At 50.4% G+C, this 17,919-nt stretch overlaps 1 protein-coding gene across 1 annotated transcript in view; it reads right to left on the reverse strand.

Moving 5' to 3' along the window:
• Positions 1 to 289: 289 nt before the first annotated feature.
• Positions 290 to 17,919, reverse strand: part of AP1M1 (adaptor related protein complex 1 subunit mu 1) — a 28,425-nt gene continuing 10,795 nt past the window's right edge. The window contains exons 5-12 of the mRNA XM_065917523.1: positions 17,236 to 17,383; positions 8,807 to 8,933; positions 7,747 to 7,889; positions 7,221 to 7,292; positions 6,465 to 6,623; positions 1,937 to 2,062; positions 1,260 to 1,335; positions 290 to 1,114 (exon numbers count right to left, since the gene is read on the reverse strand). Of these exons, the coding sequence (XP_065773595.1) occupies positions 1,092 to 1,114; positions 1,260 to 1,335; positions 1,937 to 2,062; positions 6,465 to 6,623; positions 7,221 to 7,292; positions 7,747 to 7,889; positions 8,807 to 8,933; positions 17,236 to 17,383 (874 nt within the window). The 3' untranslated portion in view covers positions 290 to 1,091. The remainder of the gene's footprint in view (positions 1,115 to 1,259; positions 1,336 to 1,936; positions 2,063 to 6,464; positions 6,624 to 7,220; positions 7,293 to 7,746; positions 7,890 to 8,806; positions 8,934 to 17,235; positions 17,384 to 17,919) is intronic.

Genomic DNA, 17,919 nt, shown 5'->3' on the forward strand with positions numbered 1-17,919 from the left:
TGAGGAAGACCCCTGGGCTGGGGAGGGGAGCAGGCTGCTGGTGATCTGAGGGTTGAGGGTTGTAATGGCCATCTCAGATGAGAGGCAAACGTTGTGCCCGTGTGCCCTCCCCTCTGCAGCCCCTCTGGGAGGCCCCTGGGCAACGGCTCTGCTTGCTCATTGCTTGGTCCCGTCTTCCCCAGGGGACGTAGGGGCCTCAGGAACTGGTGCCACACCCAGGTTGGTGTGAGCCCGCCCCTCTCCCGGGCACCCAGGAGTCAGCACAGCGCTGCACCAGAAAGAAGGCATGTTTAACCAATGGCGTTTAATGTACTCATGACACAAACTTGGACAGGGAAGGGGGGCGGTGTCCAAGCACACATGGGGATGGCCTGTGGCCCCACCCTCTGAGGCTGGGGGCCCGCGCCGGAGCCTGCTTCCCCTGGTGGGACAAACACTGCTGTGGCTGAGGGACAGTGTCACGTGGCACGGGCTGGCCCTGAGAAGGCGTCCCTATTCAAAGCTCCAGACCAGGAGCCTCCAGGCGGAGGGCCAGGTGCTGGGAGGGCGGCCCGGCGACAGCCTCACGGGGGAGGAAGGCGAGGACAGGGAAGCCTGTCCTCGCTAAGTGCTGCCTGAGAACTTCAGGCCGGGGGAGGGAGGTGCAGACGGTGAGGGTCACGTAACCAGCGACGGACCGAGACAAAATCCAGGAATGCTCGATAAACCCACAATGTTCAACAGAATGGCAACACAACGGCGGCCCCGCCAGCCTGGCCGAAGAGTGGCCTGGGAAGTGCTTCCCAGTCTTGTGTGCTGGGAGCTGGACAGCACAGAAGGCTGTATTTGACCTCTGGAGGGAACGATGTCTTTCCTGCCCCCCAGACTGACTCAGGGGCTGAGAGACAAGACCTCTTGAAGACGAGCCTCTTCTGGGAAAAGGGGACCCGGGAGGTGAGTGGAGATGGCAGAGCAGGTGAGCCTGGAGAAGGAGGGGCCCCTGGGTGGGGCCTGGAGGGGCGCCGGGGTCCAGGGGGGCCCCTCCCCCCAGCAGGCTGGGCAGGCGCTTCCACCAGGAGCCCCGTGCTGGGAGCGTGGGCCACCGAGGCCCCTCACTGCGTCCGGAGCTGGTAATCTAGAAAGAGGGAGGGGGTGTCCATTGTCTGCTCTGACCCTGGAGGAGGGGCCGCCCCCACCTGCCCTGACCCTGGGGCTGCTCCCCACGCCCACCAGGGACCTTTTCAGCACCCCCATCTGCCCCACGGGCAGGTTGCACGTACCTCCGTTCTGAGTGATATAACGGACCCACGGTAAGGCCTGGTAACCACTCTTCTCGATGATCTTCAGGTAACGCACCTGGGGCACAGCATCAGGGCCCTAAGCATGCACATACCACTCCCGCTCCTGGCTGCCCACCCAGTCATTCCTCCTGGGGCTGGGCCGTGACCAAGAGGGCCAGGGGGAGGGTGAAGCACCTTAGCCTGTATTACACTCAGGCCGAGGGACAGTAGAGATGCTTCTAGAAGGTGCAGCAAAGAGCCAGATGTGCACTCGCAGGCACGACCCTCTAGTAGATTCCTAGAGAAGGGGCCAATCCCAGGGTTTTTCACCCCATACAGGTCTTCTGTGGAGGTGCCCAGGAAAATGGGCCCCACAGTGGCAAGTGTGTGACCATTAGTTTTGGGGGCTGAATGCATCTCTGAGCTTGGAGCACAGGTCAGGTCTGAGTAGAACACTGCGAGCCTCTTCCCATCAGGGCCAGGCTGCCCATGGAGATGGGCAGGGCTGGGAAGCAGCTCAGAGTCCCGGGACAAGTCAGCTAGCACCCTTTGCTAACTGGCTGACTGGTGTCTTTCACCCTCAACCCTCGAGCCTGGACTGATGCCTGGTCCCTGAGAGGCCCCACTGGGCCTGTCCACGTCTGCTCCGGGGCTCCGGCAGCCCTGGTCTCACGTACCTGGATGCCAGAGGTAGTGAAGTAGGGGATCTCGAACTTGACGCTGATCGGGGGCTTGCCCTCCTTGTCCTCTGCCTCCACGCTGGGCAGGCCAAAGTGGGCCCGCATCAGGTACTCCTTGCCGCCCTGGGGGAGCAGACCAGAGAGGAGAGGGTCAGACGGAGGCCCTGGCAGGTTCATCTAACAGCTGCCCCTGGAGAATGCCAGGCTGCAGGCCTGGTCGAGTCCCTTCCTGCATGGTCTGCAGTCACCCAGTGCCTCGGCTCCTGCAACACACTCATACTTATCCTCCAGGCCTCCTGGGCTGCCCACAGCAGCCCTGCTGGGGAAAATTAATCCTCTAATTCTGAGGATGAAGAGAAACTTCTACAAGTTCCCAGGCACAGAAGCCTAGTTGCTTCAGGGAAAATAAGAACACTAGGCCTTGGGGAGGTAGCAGAGAGAGGAAGAGCGAGCGCTGACAGGGGGCAACAGGGCTGCCTCGGACTGATGAGCTGGTCCTAGGTCTTGCCCTGGAAGCGAGAGGCTCTGGTCCTGGAAGCTGAACAATGACTGCAGAGATGGGACTTGTAGTGGCAGAAGGAATGGCTTCCCTTTACCACTGCTGGTGCAGTGGTAAAAATCCATCTGCCAATGCAGGAGGTGCTAGTTCGATCCCTGGGTCAGGAAGATCCCTGGAGAAGGAAGTGGCAACCCACTCCAGTATGGCTGCCTGGGAAATCTCACGGACAGGGGAACCCGGCGGGCTACAGTCCATCAGCTGCAAGGAATCGAACTCGACCGAGAGACTGAACTCTCAGCCGTGCGGGGGCAGGAGTCCTGGCCTGGCAGTCCCAGTGCCTGGTGAGTAACACAGAACTGCAGGGGGCAGTAGGAAATGCAGCTCTCATCACAGCAGGACACGGAGGGTTTCAATTCTCAGGCCTTTGGCAACAGGAGTCACTGCTGACCAGGGCTGCCTCTGCATGGCCTCGGCAGAGCATGGCAGAGCTCCGCCTCCCCAGTGCTGCGCTCACTCTCCCCTTCCCAGGATGCAGTGAGTGGTCAGGATCCGCTCATTAGTGCAGGCGTGTGGACTCTGCCTGACTTGCTGCTGTGTGCTCAGTGGAGATTCTGGGACAACAAGGGGAGAATAATGCAGTCTCAGCAATAGACAAAGCAGGGCTTCCCTGGTGGCTCAGTGGTAAAGAGTCTGCTTGCCAATGCAGGAGACACAGAATCGATCCCTGATCTGGGAAGATCCCACAGGCTGTGGAGCAACTATGCCCATGCTCCACAACCGTGGAACCTGTGTACAGCCTAGGAATCGCGACTGCTGAGCCCACACACCCTACAGCCTGTGCTCCACAACAAGAGAAGCCACCGCAACGAGCAGCCCGAGCACCACAGCTGGGGAGGGGCCCCGACCCCTGCTTACCGAAACCAGAGAGAAGTCCATGCAGCAGTGAAGACCCAGCACAGCCAAAAACAAATAAAATTATATAAAGCGACAAAGCAGGCAGCAAAGGAATAAAACCAGCTCCATCAGTCTGTGCATGAAACAATAACCAGGCCAAAAACCTAAGCTTCATAAAAACCAAGTGGAAAATGAAAGCAAAAGAATATGTAGAGAGGTAGGCCCGCCCCGGTGGGTGGCAGAAGTCTGCAAGGCTACCTTGTGTCGATCATGTCCATGTAAATGGGTTTAATTTCCTCCATTGACGAGGCTTGGAGACTCAGACCAATACCCAACTCTACACTGTGAAAGCAGAGTCAGAAAGACTAAGCCAGTAGAAAGAATGGGTGAAGGCATGCTGGCCACCGTCAGACAAAGCAGAGCAGGGCTGGGCCTCCCTGTGGTCCAGTGGTGAGGAACCTGCCCCCAACTCAGGGGACACAGATTTGATCCCTGTCGGGGAAGGTCTCACGTGCTGCAAGGCAGTTGAGCCCAAGCGCCACAACTACTGAGCCCATATTCTACAGTCTGCAAGCTGCATTAAACTACTGAAGTCTGCGCACCCCACAGCCTGTGCTCTGCAACGAGAGAAGCCCCTGCAATGAGAAGCCTGCACACGGCAACTAGAGGGTAGCCTTGGCTCACCATAATTAGAGAAAGCCCATGCATAGCAATGAAGACCCAGTGCAACCAAAAAAATTTTTTTAAAAGATTAAAAAAAAAAGCAGAGCAGGACTGCTGCCACGGGGGAGAATTAAGGGCAAAGAATTCCAGGTGCAGAGGACAACAGTTCACAGCCTGAAAGGCTACTGTCCTACAAATCCACAGGGAAGACACAATAGCTATGAGTATCTATGCACCAAGTAACAGGGCAGCACCTTCTGTTAAGCAGATGCTGCAAGAGAGGAGACAGGAGCCAGAGGAACCAGAGGAAGGCAGAGCTGACCCAGCCCCCCGTGGGGCTGATGCCGTCACAGCATAGCAGACCTCATGCGCGTGTGTCAAGTTCTCTACCCCAGGTACAGAGGCCTTATCTTCTCAAGTACATATGGGATATTCACAAACTTTGACCTTACCTCAACACACAATGAATACTTCAATAAATCTTATAAGCAGAATAGCATGAATAACCTTCTCTGACCTTAATGCATCAAACTCAAAGTGAAGGTAAAATGGAAAAGAAAAGGCCCTTTGACAAGAAAAACAGAAAACAAAATGAAAAAATACTCATTCAATTACAGAATTTCTAGATAATAGTATCAAATATTACATGCCCGTTCTATGGGTTATACAGCTAAGGCAGGGTTCAGAAGAATATCTGTGGCTTAAATATATCAATACAAATTTTAAAAGAAAATAATAAAATTTAAAAAACTTGAAAATCAGGTCAAAGGATGAACAAATTAAAATTAAAGACTTGTAAAACTGAAAAATATGGCAAATAAAATAAAAAGTGAATCTGGAAAAAAATAGACAAACTACTAGGTAACCTTATCAAGGAAAAGAAGTAACAAAAATGCAAAATAAGATATAACAAGGGAGAAGTCACTGTCACAAGAGAAGGGGAAAAAGAGACCCCTTTCCACAACTCTGTGTAGGCAAATGTGAAACCCTGGTTAGGATGGATAATTTTGTAGGAAAATACAAATTTACCCAAACTGACTCCAACAGAAATAGAAGCTCAAAATGGCCTAATTTCCACAGATGAGTTAGAAAAAGTAACCGAGATACAGATGGTCACACACAGCCAACCAAATTCTATCAATCCCCTCAAGGCCAGATGATCTCAAGGCTACTTTAAAGCTGTTCTGCAGCATAGAAGAGGGAGACCAAAAAAACTACGAAACAGGTACAATATTGATACCTGAGATAGAGTTACCAAAAAAAAAGTCAATCTCAGTCATGAATTTCAATGTAAAAATACTACATACAATGTTAACCAACAGAATTAATGGCACATCAAAGAGAAGACATATTATGATCAACTGGAGTTTGCCAGAATGCAAGGATGGTTCAAGATCCATCCTGAGTTAATATCTGAACTGATAGACACTGAAGAGGCATTTGGCTAAATTTGTTGCCCTTTTGTGCTAAAAACACAGCAAAGTAGAACTGGAAAGAATTGCAGCCCAAAGCAGCAAGAAAATGAAAAGCGAAACCCTAGCAGTTCCGGTTGGTGGCAAAGCCAGGAGGCTGCTCTCCACCACCACGTACAGGCATGGAGAGAGCAACGGAAGCGGGGAGACGTCAAGAGCCATAAGGTGCCCAAGAACAGGAGAGGAAAAGGGGTAACTGCAATTGCCTGCAAACATATGAAAGAGTATCTGAAAACCCATGAGAATGGTAAGGAAACTACAATCAAAAGAGATTCCAAAGCAAAAATACTCCAGAGGCAAGGCTGAAAGACAAACACCTTCTAAAGAAAACCATTTGCAACTGCTATCAAAGGAAAAGTACTAACCTTGCCCATGTACAAACAGCTTTTGGAAACCAACAAGAAAGTGACCAAACTTGATAGAAAAGTGAGCAAAAGGACAGCTACTACAGTTTCCAGAGCAAGAAACACAAACAGCCCCCTGAGACAAAAAGAAAAGGCACCACATCTTTTTATCACGAGGAATGTGCAGTCCGTGCAGCCTCCTTCCTGCCTTCCAGTCCCTGGGCACTCTGCCCGCAAACCCAGACTCAAGTGCTCGAAATCCTGCACACCAGCCAGGCGGCCACGCCAGCTGTGGGTTGGGCGGCAGGAGCTGTGTTCCTGGAGCTGGTGCTGCTCTGGCCCAGGGCAGTGAGTCTGCTCCCCTGGAGGCAAGCTGAGGTCCAAACAGGAGTGGCAGGGAGAGAGAGAAGGCCAGCGGGAGGGAGGGGTGGGGGGCGCTAACCTGACTTTGAAGACAGGCGGGAGCACCCCCACCCCACCCCACCCCTGTTCTCCACCCACCCTCCCTGTTGAGCCTCCCGGAAGCCCCAGGCGGGGACCCCGGCCCTGGGCTCGAGGGGCCTACAGCGGTCAGGTCACCACACTGCGCGGGACCCAGCGAGCAGGCGGGTGTGGGTGGGGGTCTGGGGGCACCCGGCCGAGAAGGTGCTCACCGGGAAGGACTTGATGGACCACACGATCTCACTGTTCTCGGGCACCCACTTGACACTCCCCACTGTCGTCTTGAACTTGGGTGAGTCGGCATCGTTGGGCACAGGGATGTGGATTTCCACGTTGTTGGCTGTTGATCGCCGCTTGAACTGGCTCTTGGCCTGGAGATGAGTGGGGCCAAGGGTGCACAGGGTGTAGGTAAGACAGCCCAGCTCCCACCCAACCTGCTCCCACAAGGGCCACAAACCCCTTAGCCTGGCCTGTGGGGTTCTCCACCCTCTCCTGCCCTCTGAGATTTCCTTTAAGCTCAACTTTGGAAGGTCATCTCTGTCCCACTGTCTCCTCAGCCTTTGGGGCTTCCCATCCTCTGCGGTCCTGGCCTGCGGGGACAATGTCTGCACCACCAGGACTGGCCTGGGACGGATGAGGTCACTGGGTGGCAGAAGCGTGCCGCCTGGACACTTGGTCACAGCCAGCTTCCACGGCGGCTGCACCTAGGACCTGGGCGGTGTGTCCTGTGTCCCAGGCCCACTCTTGACGAGCTCACAGGGAGACAACACGGGTGACAGCCACAGGTTCAGCCCCGGGGCAGGGGTCACAAGAGCCCCAGTGTGCCCCAAGTCCTGGGTTAAGATAGGTGTCAGAGGCCCAGGACAGGCCAGATAGTCCGGAAGGCCCGTACCGGGTGGGGCCGCCCATGTCCCCTTCTCGTATGCCCTGCACACCCGGCGGAAGCTGCGTGTAGGACGCACACGCACCTTGATCATGTACTCGATGCGGCTGTGGGAATGCTTTTCAATCACGGACTCGATCCAGATCAAGGGCTTGACCTGTTGGGGAGAGGGAGGACGGCGCACTCGCCTAGTCGTTTTACAAAGCTCTCTTTCAGAGAGGGGAAACGGAGCAAGTGACCACTGGGCCTGGGGTGAGCCCAGTGCCCGGCAGTAGGGGCTCTTGGGAGAATCCCAGCCGGTGCCAGGATGGGTCAGAACAAAGACAGAATGCAGAAAGCATCCCAGAGGACACTCTGGGGGTGCTGCCTGGGAGAAGGGGCAGTGGTGCCAAAGGGCCTGCCCCCTTCAGAGTTTGGAGCCTCGTGTGTTGACAAGCAGGCCCCTTGGAGCCCGGGCTGCCCCTGGGGCGCTGTGCCTACCCCACAGGTCACCTCACAGACCCGAGACTCAGCACAGAGGAGGCGGCTCCCGCCCAGAGGGAAGGGGGGGACTGCCGGGGCGAGGCGGGGGCGGGAGCCTGGGGTCCACGCACTAGCGCTTGTGCACTCACGTGGGTGTTGAGGCGGTAGGACATGAGCTCGAACTCGCCGTCGGGTGGGATGAAGGAGATAGTGCGGTCATTCTCAAAGCGCGACAGCCGCACGCACTGGTGGAACTTCACGTCCTCCAGCTCCACAGACTTGCTTTTGCCACCTGCAGGGAGCGGGAGTGTGAGGGCGTGACAGACAGACCCTAAGTCCCCGGGCCACTCGCTTAGTGATGGTCCCCCGCCATCTGGGGCCCAGTCCCGCAGAGCAGAGCAGCTTCCAAATCTGCAAGAGCGTCTTGGGCCCCGAATCCTCCCCTCCTTACCCCAGGAAGCCCCATCACACCCTGACACTGGGCTGAGGGCAGCGCTGGTGGGCCTGCTTGCTCTAAGCCCCAGCCTGGGGTGCTGCCTGGGACGTGTGTGCTGAATGACCAACAGACCCCACTGGGGGTGCCTGGGGATGACTCAGGGTCCCCTGAGGGCCCTGGGCCTGTCATCCCTGGGATCCTATCTCAGTTTCCCAGCCCAGAGAGGCTGAGGGTTGGGCCCAGTCCTGGGAGGGGAGCTGCTCTGCCGGGCGGACGTCTGAGAGGCCCTCAGAGCGCTACTGCTAATGTAGCCATGACGACCTTCCTGTGGGTGGGAGGGGAGGCTGGAGGTCCATCTTGTGAATACCGGAGCTGCAGCAGCCCTGGGCTTCTGAGGCCGCCCTACCGCAAAGTGTCACATCCAGGACAGGCAGGGAGAGCTCGAGCCGCTGTGTGTGGTTTCTGCACAGCCCAGACCCAACGTCAGAGGTGAGGACAGAAAGTGGGCTCCGGAGGAGACGATGCCTGCAGTCCCTGCAGGAGGGTGGGGCTGAGGACCTACTGTGTGACCATCTGGGTGCTCATCTGCACCTCTGGCCTGAGAGGTGTCTGGACTTGAGGATTTTTCACTCTCCCGTGTCCTCCAGGCCCAGGCGTCAGCTGATTAGTTTTCACCGTTGTAAACAACACGACAATGTTCCTAAGCCAATATGCTTAAGGTGAACTTGTTCACCACTCTGGCGGACGCTCCCGGGCCTGGGCGGGGTACTCACGGCCCGTGTTGTCGAAGAGGACCTTGTCGTTGAGGCCCAGGCGCAGCTCGGGCATGCCGGACAGGAAGACGCGCATCTTGATGGAGCCTACGATCTCACTGCGCAGGACGTTCCCGTTGGCGCTCACCTGCGGGGTGGGGGCGGCAGGGGTGAGGGGAGGCCCCGCGCCAGCGGCCACTGTCCCCCACCATGCTGTGTGACCCTCCCGGCCTCTCCCACTCGCAAAGCCCTTCTCTCTGCCCCTGAGCCGAGGAGCCAGTGTCAGGGCAGACCTGTGGGCCCCACCCTCTAGGTCTCAGGCCACGCCAGGCTCCTCCCTCTTGGATGGCCCAGCTGATGCTGTGCCTGCGGTCCTTTTGAGGGCTCTCTCACGCACTGACCCCTCTGAGGTGCCCCTAGGATGGCCAGGGCAGACTTGGTGGCTGGCCTGGGCAGGGTTCTATCAGTGTCTGCTCATCTACTGGGCTCTGTGAGGTTTTCTCGGAGCAGGGCGGACTCATTTTCCAGATATCTATTTCTTCACGTGGGGCCAGGTGATGCTACTTTATGCTCTAGGTGAGCCTAGGGCTTGTTGAAGATGGAGCTGCCTGGGTCCTGCTCCCAGGGCTGCTCTGAGGTCTGATGCAAAGTAACAATCACACTTAAGCAAATACAACCCCAGCTCTAACACTGCCTGGGCAGTTCCTCCTTGACCGGGCGGGGCTGTGACTCGGCGACTTTTAACTCCTGTGCAGACTGGAAAGCATCTGAGAGTGCAACTGAAAATCACAGCGCATAGAGAACAGACTCGTGGACACAGTCGGGGAGAGAAAGTGTGGGATGAATGGAGACAGTATACAGAAGGGAAACACACACTGCCACATGTAAAATAGAGAGCCAGTGGGAACGTGCTGTGTGATGCGGGGAGCACAAACCAGTGCTCTGTGACAACCTAGAGGGGTGGAACGGGGTGGGAGGTAGGAGGGAAGTTCAAGAGGGAGGGGACATAGGAATACCTACGGCTGACCCATAGGTATGCATATGTGTGGCGGAAACCATCACAATACTGTAAATCAATTATCCTTCAATTAAAAACACACACATTTTTACAAATAAATAAAATAAAAATCACAGCAGGATGATGGTTAACCCGGGGGCTGTCCTGAGGGAGCCGAGCTGCTGTGGCACATCTCCATGGTCCCATTTCAGAGACGAGGACACTGAGGCACGGAGCAGCTGGCAGAGCTTCTGGGGGTGCAGCCCGGCCCGCCACCCCCACAGCGCCGTTCTGTGAGGATGCCACATCCACACCAGCAAGCAAAACAAACTCAGAGACCCAGGGCTATACAGGCCACTCCCTGCAGGCCCTGACTTCCTGATTTCTGTGGAGAAGCAGGGAAATCTGTCCAGGCTTTAACTCATATCTGGAACTGCCGTGGGCAGGCATGGAAGACCTTCACCTCTGAGGGAAGTGGAGAACTGAGGCACCGAGTGGATGACGGCTCAGAAAAAGGCACAGAGCAGCACGGAAGGCCCTGCCACCTCCTGTCACTCACTACCCTCTGACCCCGCTGTCCTTGCCTCAGCAGGCAGGGCGTGGCCTGACCCCCATCTGCCTGTCCATCCGCCTCCATCCACACGCTGGTGAGGGGTCGGGTCGGGCTGCTCACTGCGGGGTCCAGCCTGAGGACAGTGCCTGGGGCAGCGTGCACTCATGAGTCCGTGCAGACACGGCCCTGGGCCCTGAGCTCTGGGCAGCTGGCACGCCCACCGCCTCACTCTGTGGGTTCTCAGTGCTTCCCCCGACTGCCCTTAGTTCTCCTTCTCTGGGGGGCTATCCCCCCGGGGGAGGGGGGGCTGCACAGCCCTCTAGAGCTGAACGATGGCAAAGGAGGCTTGGGAAGTGGAGACAAAAGCCACGCAGCCTTTAAGGCCAATGCTGGCCGTGACAGGCGGCCCAAAGCCGGCGCTGTCCCAGGGCAGGCATGGAGGAGATGAGTGTCAGCAAAACAGCTGCTAATTATACCTGTAGAACCAGATTTTCAGAATCTGGAGGCCAATGTTGATTTTGGAGGCCGCCAGTTCTGCAGTCAGACTCAGGAAGGTGTGCTCTAACATGCCTGGGATGTCCACACCTGCCTCGTGCTGCCCCTTGTATGAGAGGACAGGGGTCCCTGGACAGTGCCCTGTGCGCGGACACAGGGGCTGGGGCAGCTGCTTATAAACTGCTCCCTGGGATTTGCTTCTCCACCTCAGGACACCCGAGAACATGTTCTGGGCTCAGATCCAGGTGAAGGTCCTCATGCAGGAGGGGAGCGCAGTGAGCCCCTGTCGCCTCACGGCTTAGAAAATAAGATGGTAGATACATTTACATTCAGTCCACTGGAAGAATTTTTTGGAAAGTGCTCTCACTCAGGAATTCCTAAGCAGCCCATGTGACGGGCAGCCCAGTCTGCCCTGGTTTGCCCAAGTACTGGGAGTGAGATCTTCTGTGTGGAGACAGGCAGGTTACAGGTGAGATGGAATTGGCTCGCATCACCCGTTCTCTGCCACCAACCACAGCTATAAAATCTGAGCAGGGGGTTTCCCTGATGGCTCAGTGGTAAAGAATCCACCTGCCAATGCAGGAGACGCAGGTTTGACCCTTGATCTAGGAAGATCCCACATCATCCCTTAGTTGCGGAGCAACTAAGCCCATACGCCACAACTGCCAAGCCAGAGCTCTAGAGCCTGGGAACTGTGACTACTGAAGCCCACGCACCCTGGAGCCTGTGCCCCATGACAAGAGGAGCCAGTGCAGTGAGACGCCTGTGCGCTGCAAGTAGAGAAAAGCCCAAGCACTAACAAAGACACAGCACATTAATTAATTAAAATTAAAGATCAACAGCAACAAAAAACCTGGGCAGAATACAAGGGCAACTATTGGGAGACCAAAAAGGTGGATCCACAAGAGCTGGCCGAATGAGCAGTGTCTCCCACCCGCCGTGATATGAGCACGCAGCAGAAACCTGGCAGTGGAAGTGAGCGGTGGGGCGTAGCCAGAGCTTGCAGAAGCCTCTAGTTCTGACTCCAGGGCCAGAAGGGGAACTCCTGCTGCTCAGAGGGAGTATGGAAATCCCCGTTTCTCCCCCTCTTCAGGTTTTTCACGGCTGTCTGGGTCCCAGGCAGCTGAGCTGCTTTTCCAGGGGTGGGGGGTGGCAAACCTAGGATTCCAGCCCAAGTGCAGACCAGCACAAGAGTGGGGCTCTAGAGCCCCAAGTTTTTGGCCACAGAACCAAGAAAGGAAGCCCCAGGCAGCCAGAGAGCACAGGTATACAGCAGACAGTGAAAGGTTCGGGAAAGCAACCTCAGGAAGTTGTTTATGTCTCCAGACCTCTCTAGAACCAGGTGTGCACAGACAAGACCCTACGGCCAAAGGCCTGGAGAACCAAACTGTTCCCAGTCTCGGACGGACCGCTGGGCACTGCATATTTGGAACAGATGCAAATAGCAAAGGGCACAAAGGCTTTGAAAACTGAACTGATACTCATGGCTCATAGACTGGGGGTTGAAACTTGCGGCCTGAACCTAACCAGGTCAACTGTCAGCTAAAACAAACCGAAAAAATCAACATTTTCTACATAATTTAAGTAAGACCTAGAATCGTACCCCAAGATATAACCTAAAATTACTTAGCATACAAAGAACCATGAAAATTTCAGCTCACATGTCACCAATACTGACATGGATGTTGGGATTCCATGAAGAAGACTTTAAACTGCTATGGGAAAAATCACAAATACTCTTACAACAAATGTCAAACTAGAAAGTCTCAGTAAAGAAATAAGACTATAAGGAGAAGAATCGAATGGAAATCTTAGATCTGAAAAGTGCAGTAACAAACTAAAAACTCAGTGGACGGGCTCAAGAGCAGAATGGAGATAACACAGTAGGGAAAGGTCAGTGAACTTGAACGCTGATCAACAGGAATTATCCCATCTAAACAAGAGAACGGAAGACGGAGCAGGATGAGCAGGAATTATCCCATCTAAACAACAGAAAGAAAGACGAAGCAGAATGAGCAGGAATTATCCCATCTAAACAACAGAAAGAAAGACAGAGCAGAATGAGCAGGAATTATACCATCTAAACAACAGAACGGAAGATGGAGCGGAATGAGCAGGAATTATCCCATCTAAACAAAAGAAAGAAAGATGGAGCAGGATGACCAGAGGCTCAGGAGGCCCTGGGGACAATCATAAAAGGTCTAACATTTATGTTACTGGGTCCAGAAGGAAACGAGAGTGAAACAGTAAAAACACATTTGGAGAAATGATGAATAAAAACATCCCAAGTGTGGTGAAACATAAGTCTATAGATCCAAGGAGCTGAACAAAACCCTAAAGTAGAAACTCAAAAATATCCATACCTAGACACATCATAAACTATCTGCTAAAAACTAAAGACAAAGAAAAAATCTGAAAAGCGGCCAGAGAAAAACTACATATTATTATTACCTACAGGGGAATACTGATGTGAGTGACTGTGGATTTTCATCAGAAATCATGGAGCCCAGAAGGAAGTGGTACAACATTTTTAAGGTATTAAAGGAGAACTGTCAACCCAGAATTTGATATCCAGTGACAGTATCCTTCTGGAAAGAAGGTGAAATAAAGACATTCTCAGATGAAGGAAAACCAAGGGAATTTGTAGCCTGTTGTCCTGTTCTGAAAGAGCTGCTAAAAGAAGCATTTTAGGCAGAAGTAAAACTGTACCAGAAGGAAACCTGGAAAATTGGGAGTGAGGGGAGAGCAACAGAAACAGTAAATACCTGGGAAAATATGGTAGAGAGTCTTCTTTTCCTCCTCAGTTCTTTAAAGTGTGCTTAGTAATTGAAAGCAAAAATGTTTAACACTGACTAATATGGTTTTCAGTATAGAGAGATAATTATATAGGACAACTCTACAATGGGGTAGTAAAGTTTCTGAATTTCAAAAGATGTTGTAAAATATTAAGTCTAAGTAAATGATAAGAAAGTATGTATTTTATAGCAACCACTAAAAAAACTATACAAAGAAAAAATGATAGAGTGAAGAAACAAAATGGAACACGACAAGTGTTCAAGTTTAACTGGTATTTACAGAACACTCTATCCAGAAAGGCCAGAATGTACATTTTTTTCACATGTACATGGACATTCACCAAGGCAGACCATATTCTGGATCATTAATCTTAACAAACTTTAAAGAACTGACAGTAATATAAACTATATTCTCAGACAATAACAGAATTAAATTAAAAGTCAATGACAAGATAACAGAAAAATCTGTAAACATTTAGAAATTAAACAACACACTTTCATTAAATAATCCATGGGTCAATGGAAGTCTCGAGGAAAATGTGAAAATATTTTCAACAAAAATGAAAACCCAACATTATCAGTGTAGAATACAGCTAAAGCAGTGCTTAGAGAGAAATTTATAGCATTAAATGTCTGTATTAGAAAGAAGAAAGGCTTCAAATTAGTATCTTCAGTTACCACTTTAAAAAACTAGCAAAAGAAGAGCAAAGTGAGCCAAAATCACAAGGAAGACAAAAGCAGAAATCAGTGTAATTGAAAACAGAAAAACAATAGAGAAAATCAATGAAATCAAAGCCGATTCTTTGTGTAGATCAATGAAACAGATAAACCGCTCATAAGACTGACATAAAAGAAAGACAACATAAATTACCAATATCAGAGATGAAAGAGCGGGTATCAGTACAGACCTTGCACATATTAAAAAGCTAATAAGGGAATAATAAACAACACTATGCATATAAACTCAGTGACTTAGATGAAATAGACCAATTTCTTAAAAACTGCAAACTACCAAAACTCACTCAAGATGAAATAGAAAACCTAATCAATCCTATAGTTGTTATATAATTGAACTCTGTAGTGAAAAATATTCTGAAAAAGATATCTCCAGGCTCAGATAGTTTTACAGGTGAATTCTACCAAATAAAATTAAAAATAAGCAATTTGTGATAGCTTCCAAAGAATGAAATACTTAGGTGTAAATCTAGTATGAAAATTTGTACATGGTAAAAACTATAAAATGATGATGAAAGAAATAAAATATTATCTAAATATATATAGAGAGACATATATTTCTCATGGATTGTGAGACTTCATATGCTAAAGATATCAAATCTCTCCAGATTGATTTAACAGAGTTATTTAACTCAATACCAACCAAAATCCCAAGACAAGTGGATTCTAAAAGTCTATAAAAGGAACTGAAGAACTAAACAATTTTGAAAAAGAAGACTGTTAGGAAGATCACATTAACTGGTTTTCAGACTTATTATAAAGGTACAGTTATCAAGACTGTGTGGTACTGGTGAAGAAACAGATATACAGATCAATGGAAAAGAACAGAAACTACAAATAGACCTGCACAATATAGCAAACTGATTTTTGACAGAAATGCAAAAGCAATTCAATGGAGAAAGGATAATCTTTTTTAAAAAATGATGTTAGAACAAGAAAAAAAAATTGTTCAATGTGCAAAAAAAATGGACATAAGCCTCATACCTTACAAAAAATTTAACTAAAAATTGATCATAGATCTAAATATAAATCTATAATCTTTTAGAAGAAAACTTAGGAGAAAAATCTATTTGACCTTGGGTTTGGCAATGAGTTCTCAGACATGGCACCAAAAGCATAATCAGTTTAAAATTTTGATAATTGAGTTTTTTTCCCGAATATTTTTTTCCTGTGGACCATTTTAAAATCCTTTATTGAATTTGTTATAATACTGTTTCTGTTTTGCTTTGGTTTTCTGGCTGAAAAGTATGTGAGATCTTAGATCCCCAACTCGGGATCAAACCTGTACCCCCTTCATTGGAAGGTAAAGTGTTAACCAACTGGACTGCCAGGGAAGTCCCTAAATACTTGACATGTGGACTTTTTCAAAAACATCTGCTCTGTGAAAGACAATGCCACAGAATGAAAAGTGACAGACTAGGAGAAAACATTTGCAAATCACACACCACATTGGATAAAGACAAAAGACTTTATCCAATACAAAGAATTTTCAAAACTCAACAATCAGAAGACAAACTCAACTTAAAAATGATCAGAGACATGAAAAGACACTCCTCCAAAGATACATGGATGACAAAGAGGCATACAGAAAGATGTTCAACATCATTAGCCATTAGGGAAATGTACATTAAAGCCTAGTAGGATGACAAAAATAAAAACGTTGATCAAGGATGTGGAGCAACTGGAACTCTCATCCACTGCTGGTGAAAATGCACAAATGTTACTGGAAAACAGTTTGACAGTTTCTTAGAAAGTCAAACATACACTTACCATATGACCCAGCAATCCCACTCCTGGGTATTTGCCCTAGAGAGATGGAAACTTCTGTCCACACATAAATCTATACATAAAATGCTCATAGCAACTCTTTTCACAATTGCCAAACACTGGAAACAACCCAGATGTCCTTTGATGGGTGAATGGATAAATCAACTGTGATTCAGAATACAAAATAAATGAACCTAAGAAGACATAAACTTTTGATAAACAGAGCAACTTGGATGAATCTCAAAGCCATATATTGAAAGAAGTCAGATTCAAACACACACTGTATGATTCCACTCATAAAACAATCTCAAAAAGACAAAACTACTGTGATGGAGACCACAGTAGCAGTTGCCAGGGGTTGGGAACAGGCAGGAGGGTGTGACTACTGAGAGGCAGCGTAAGTGAGGATTTTGAGGTGATGGAGCCGTTCTGCTTCCTGGTTGTGATCACGAGTACACAAATCTGTACATGTGCTAATTCACAGAAAATATGGTCAATTACCAAATAACAATAACTTAATAAATAAAACTAAAGAAACAAACATGCACAAAACAATGAAAACCAAAACCCAAGCAACTCCAAAAGCCAACTGTAGGAGAACCACAGCTTACACCGTCAATTTTACACAGAACAACGTCTGTCTGATAACCTACAGCGTGAGGGGCCAGAAGATGACGATGGATCCTTCTGTGATGGGGCCTTTCTGATTACGGAGCCCTGTGCTTGCTTGCTTGCTTTCTAATTATTGTTTTACTTTTGCCTGGAGGCATGCAGGATCCTAGTTCCCCAACCCAGGTGGAACCCAGGCCCCCTGAAGTGGTAGCACAGGGTCAGCAGCTGGCCCACCAGGAAGTCCTAGAGCCCTTGGCTTTCTAACCCTATACATATATATATATTTTAATGATATGCATGCATTCGTTCTAAATAAGAACAAAAACTAATGAAGGTAAAACAGGCTCGTGTTGCAATGAGTAGCCCAAACATAATCCCACTGATCTGCTATCAACAGAAACTGTTTCTCAGGGCCTTGCTAATTTTAAAAGTCAAGTTGCTTTTACTTCCAATCACAAAGAAGACAACATTTTTTAAAAAATAAAAGGAAGCCTACCAGGAGATTGACGGACTCGATGACATCCAAGAACACCTCATTCTTCCGGTACTTGATGCCCTCGGAGCGCCAGGACACTGCGTTGGTGACAGTGGCCGGAGGCCGCGGGGCCCCTGTTTCCAGCTTGTGGCCTTCCTGAGTGATGTACCTGTGGGCCCAGGCTCAGAGTTAGGTGGCTCAGGCACTGACATTTTTGAAAACAGCCCCTCCCTGTAGCAGGAGCCAGGAGAGGCAGGCTCTGGTTTCACCTGGGGCCATTTAACACAACAACATCACCATTTCCAAAACTCCAACAAACTTTCAGTTACAATGAGTAGAGTGTTCTCAGTCTCAGGGCAGCAAGACAGCGTTGGTGAGTAAAACAAGCAGTGGGCATGAAATGCTTCCCTGCTGGGCATGCAGAGGAGACTGACCTCCCTGGGAGAGGAAACTGGTGACCCCGATTCCACTTGCTGTTATGTCAGGAAGTCATGTGCCACCTGACCCCATGGACTGCAGCCCACCAGGCTCCTCTGTCCATTCCCAGGCAAGAACACTGGAGTGGGTTGCCATGCCCTCCTCCAGAGGATCTTCCCAACCCAGGGATCAAACCCACGTCTCCTGCATTGGCAGCTGGATTCTTTACCACTGAGACACCTGGGAAGCCCGTTTGCTTCTACCTGGGGAACAACAGATGTGGGGTGT

Source organism: Muntiacus reevesi, chromosome 1 (assembly GCF_963930625.1).
Source record: "Muntiacus reevesi chromosome 1, mMunRee1.1, whole genome shotgun sequence".
In the NCBI taxonomy this organism is placed as follows: Eukaryota; Metazoa; Chordata; class Mammalia; order Artiodactyla; family Cervidae; genus Muntiacus; species Muntiacus reevesi.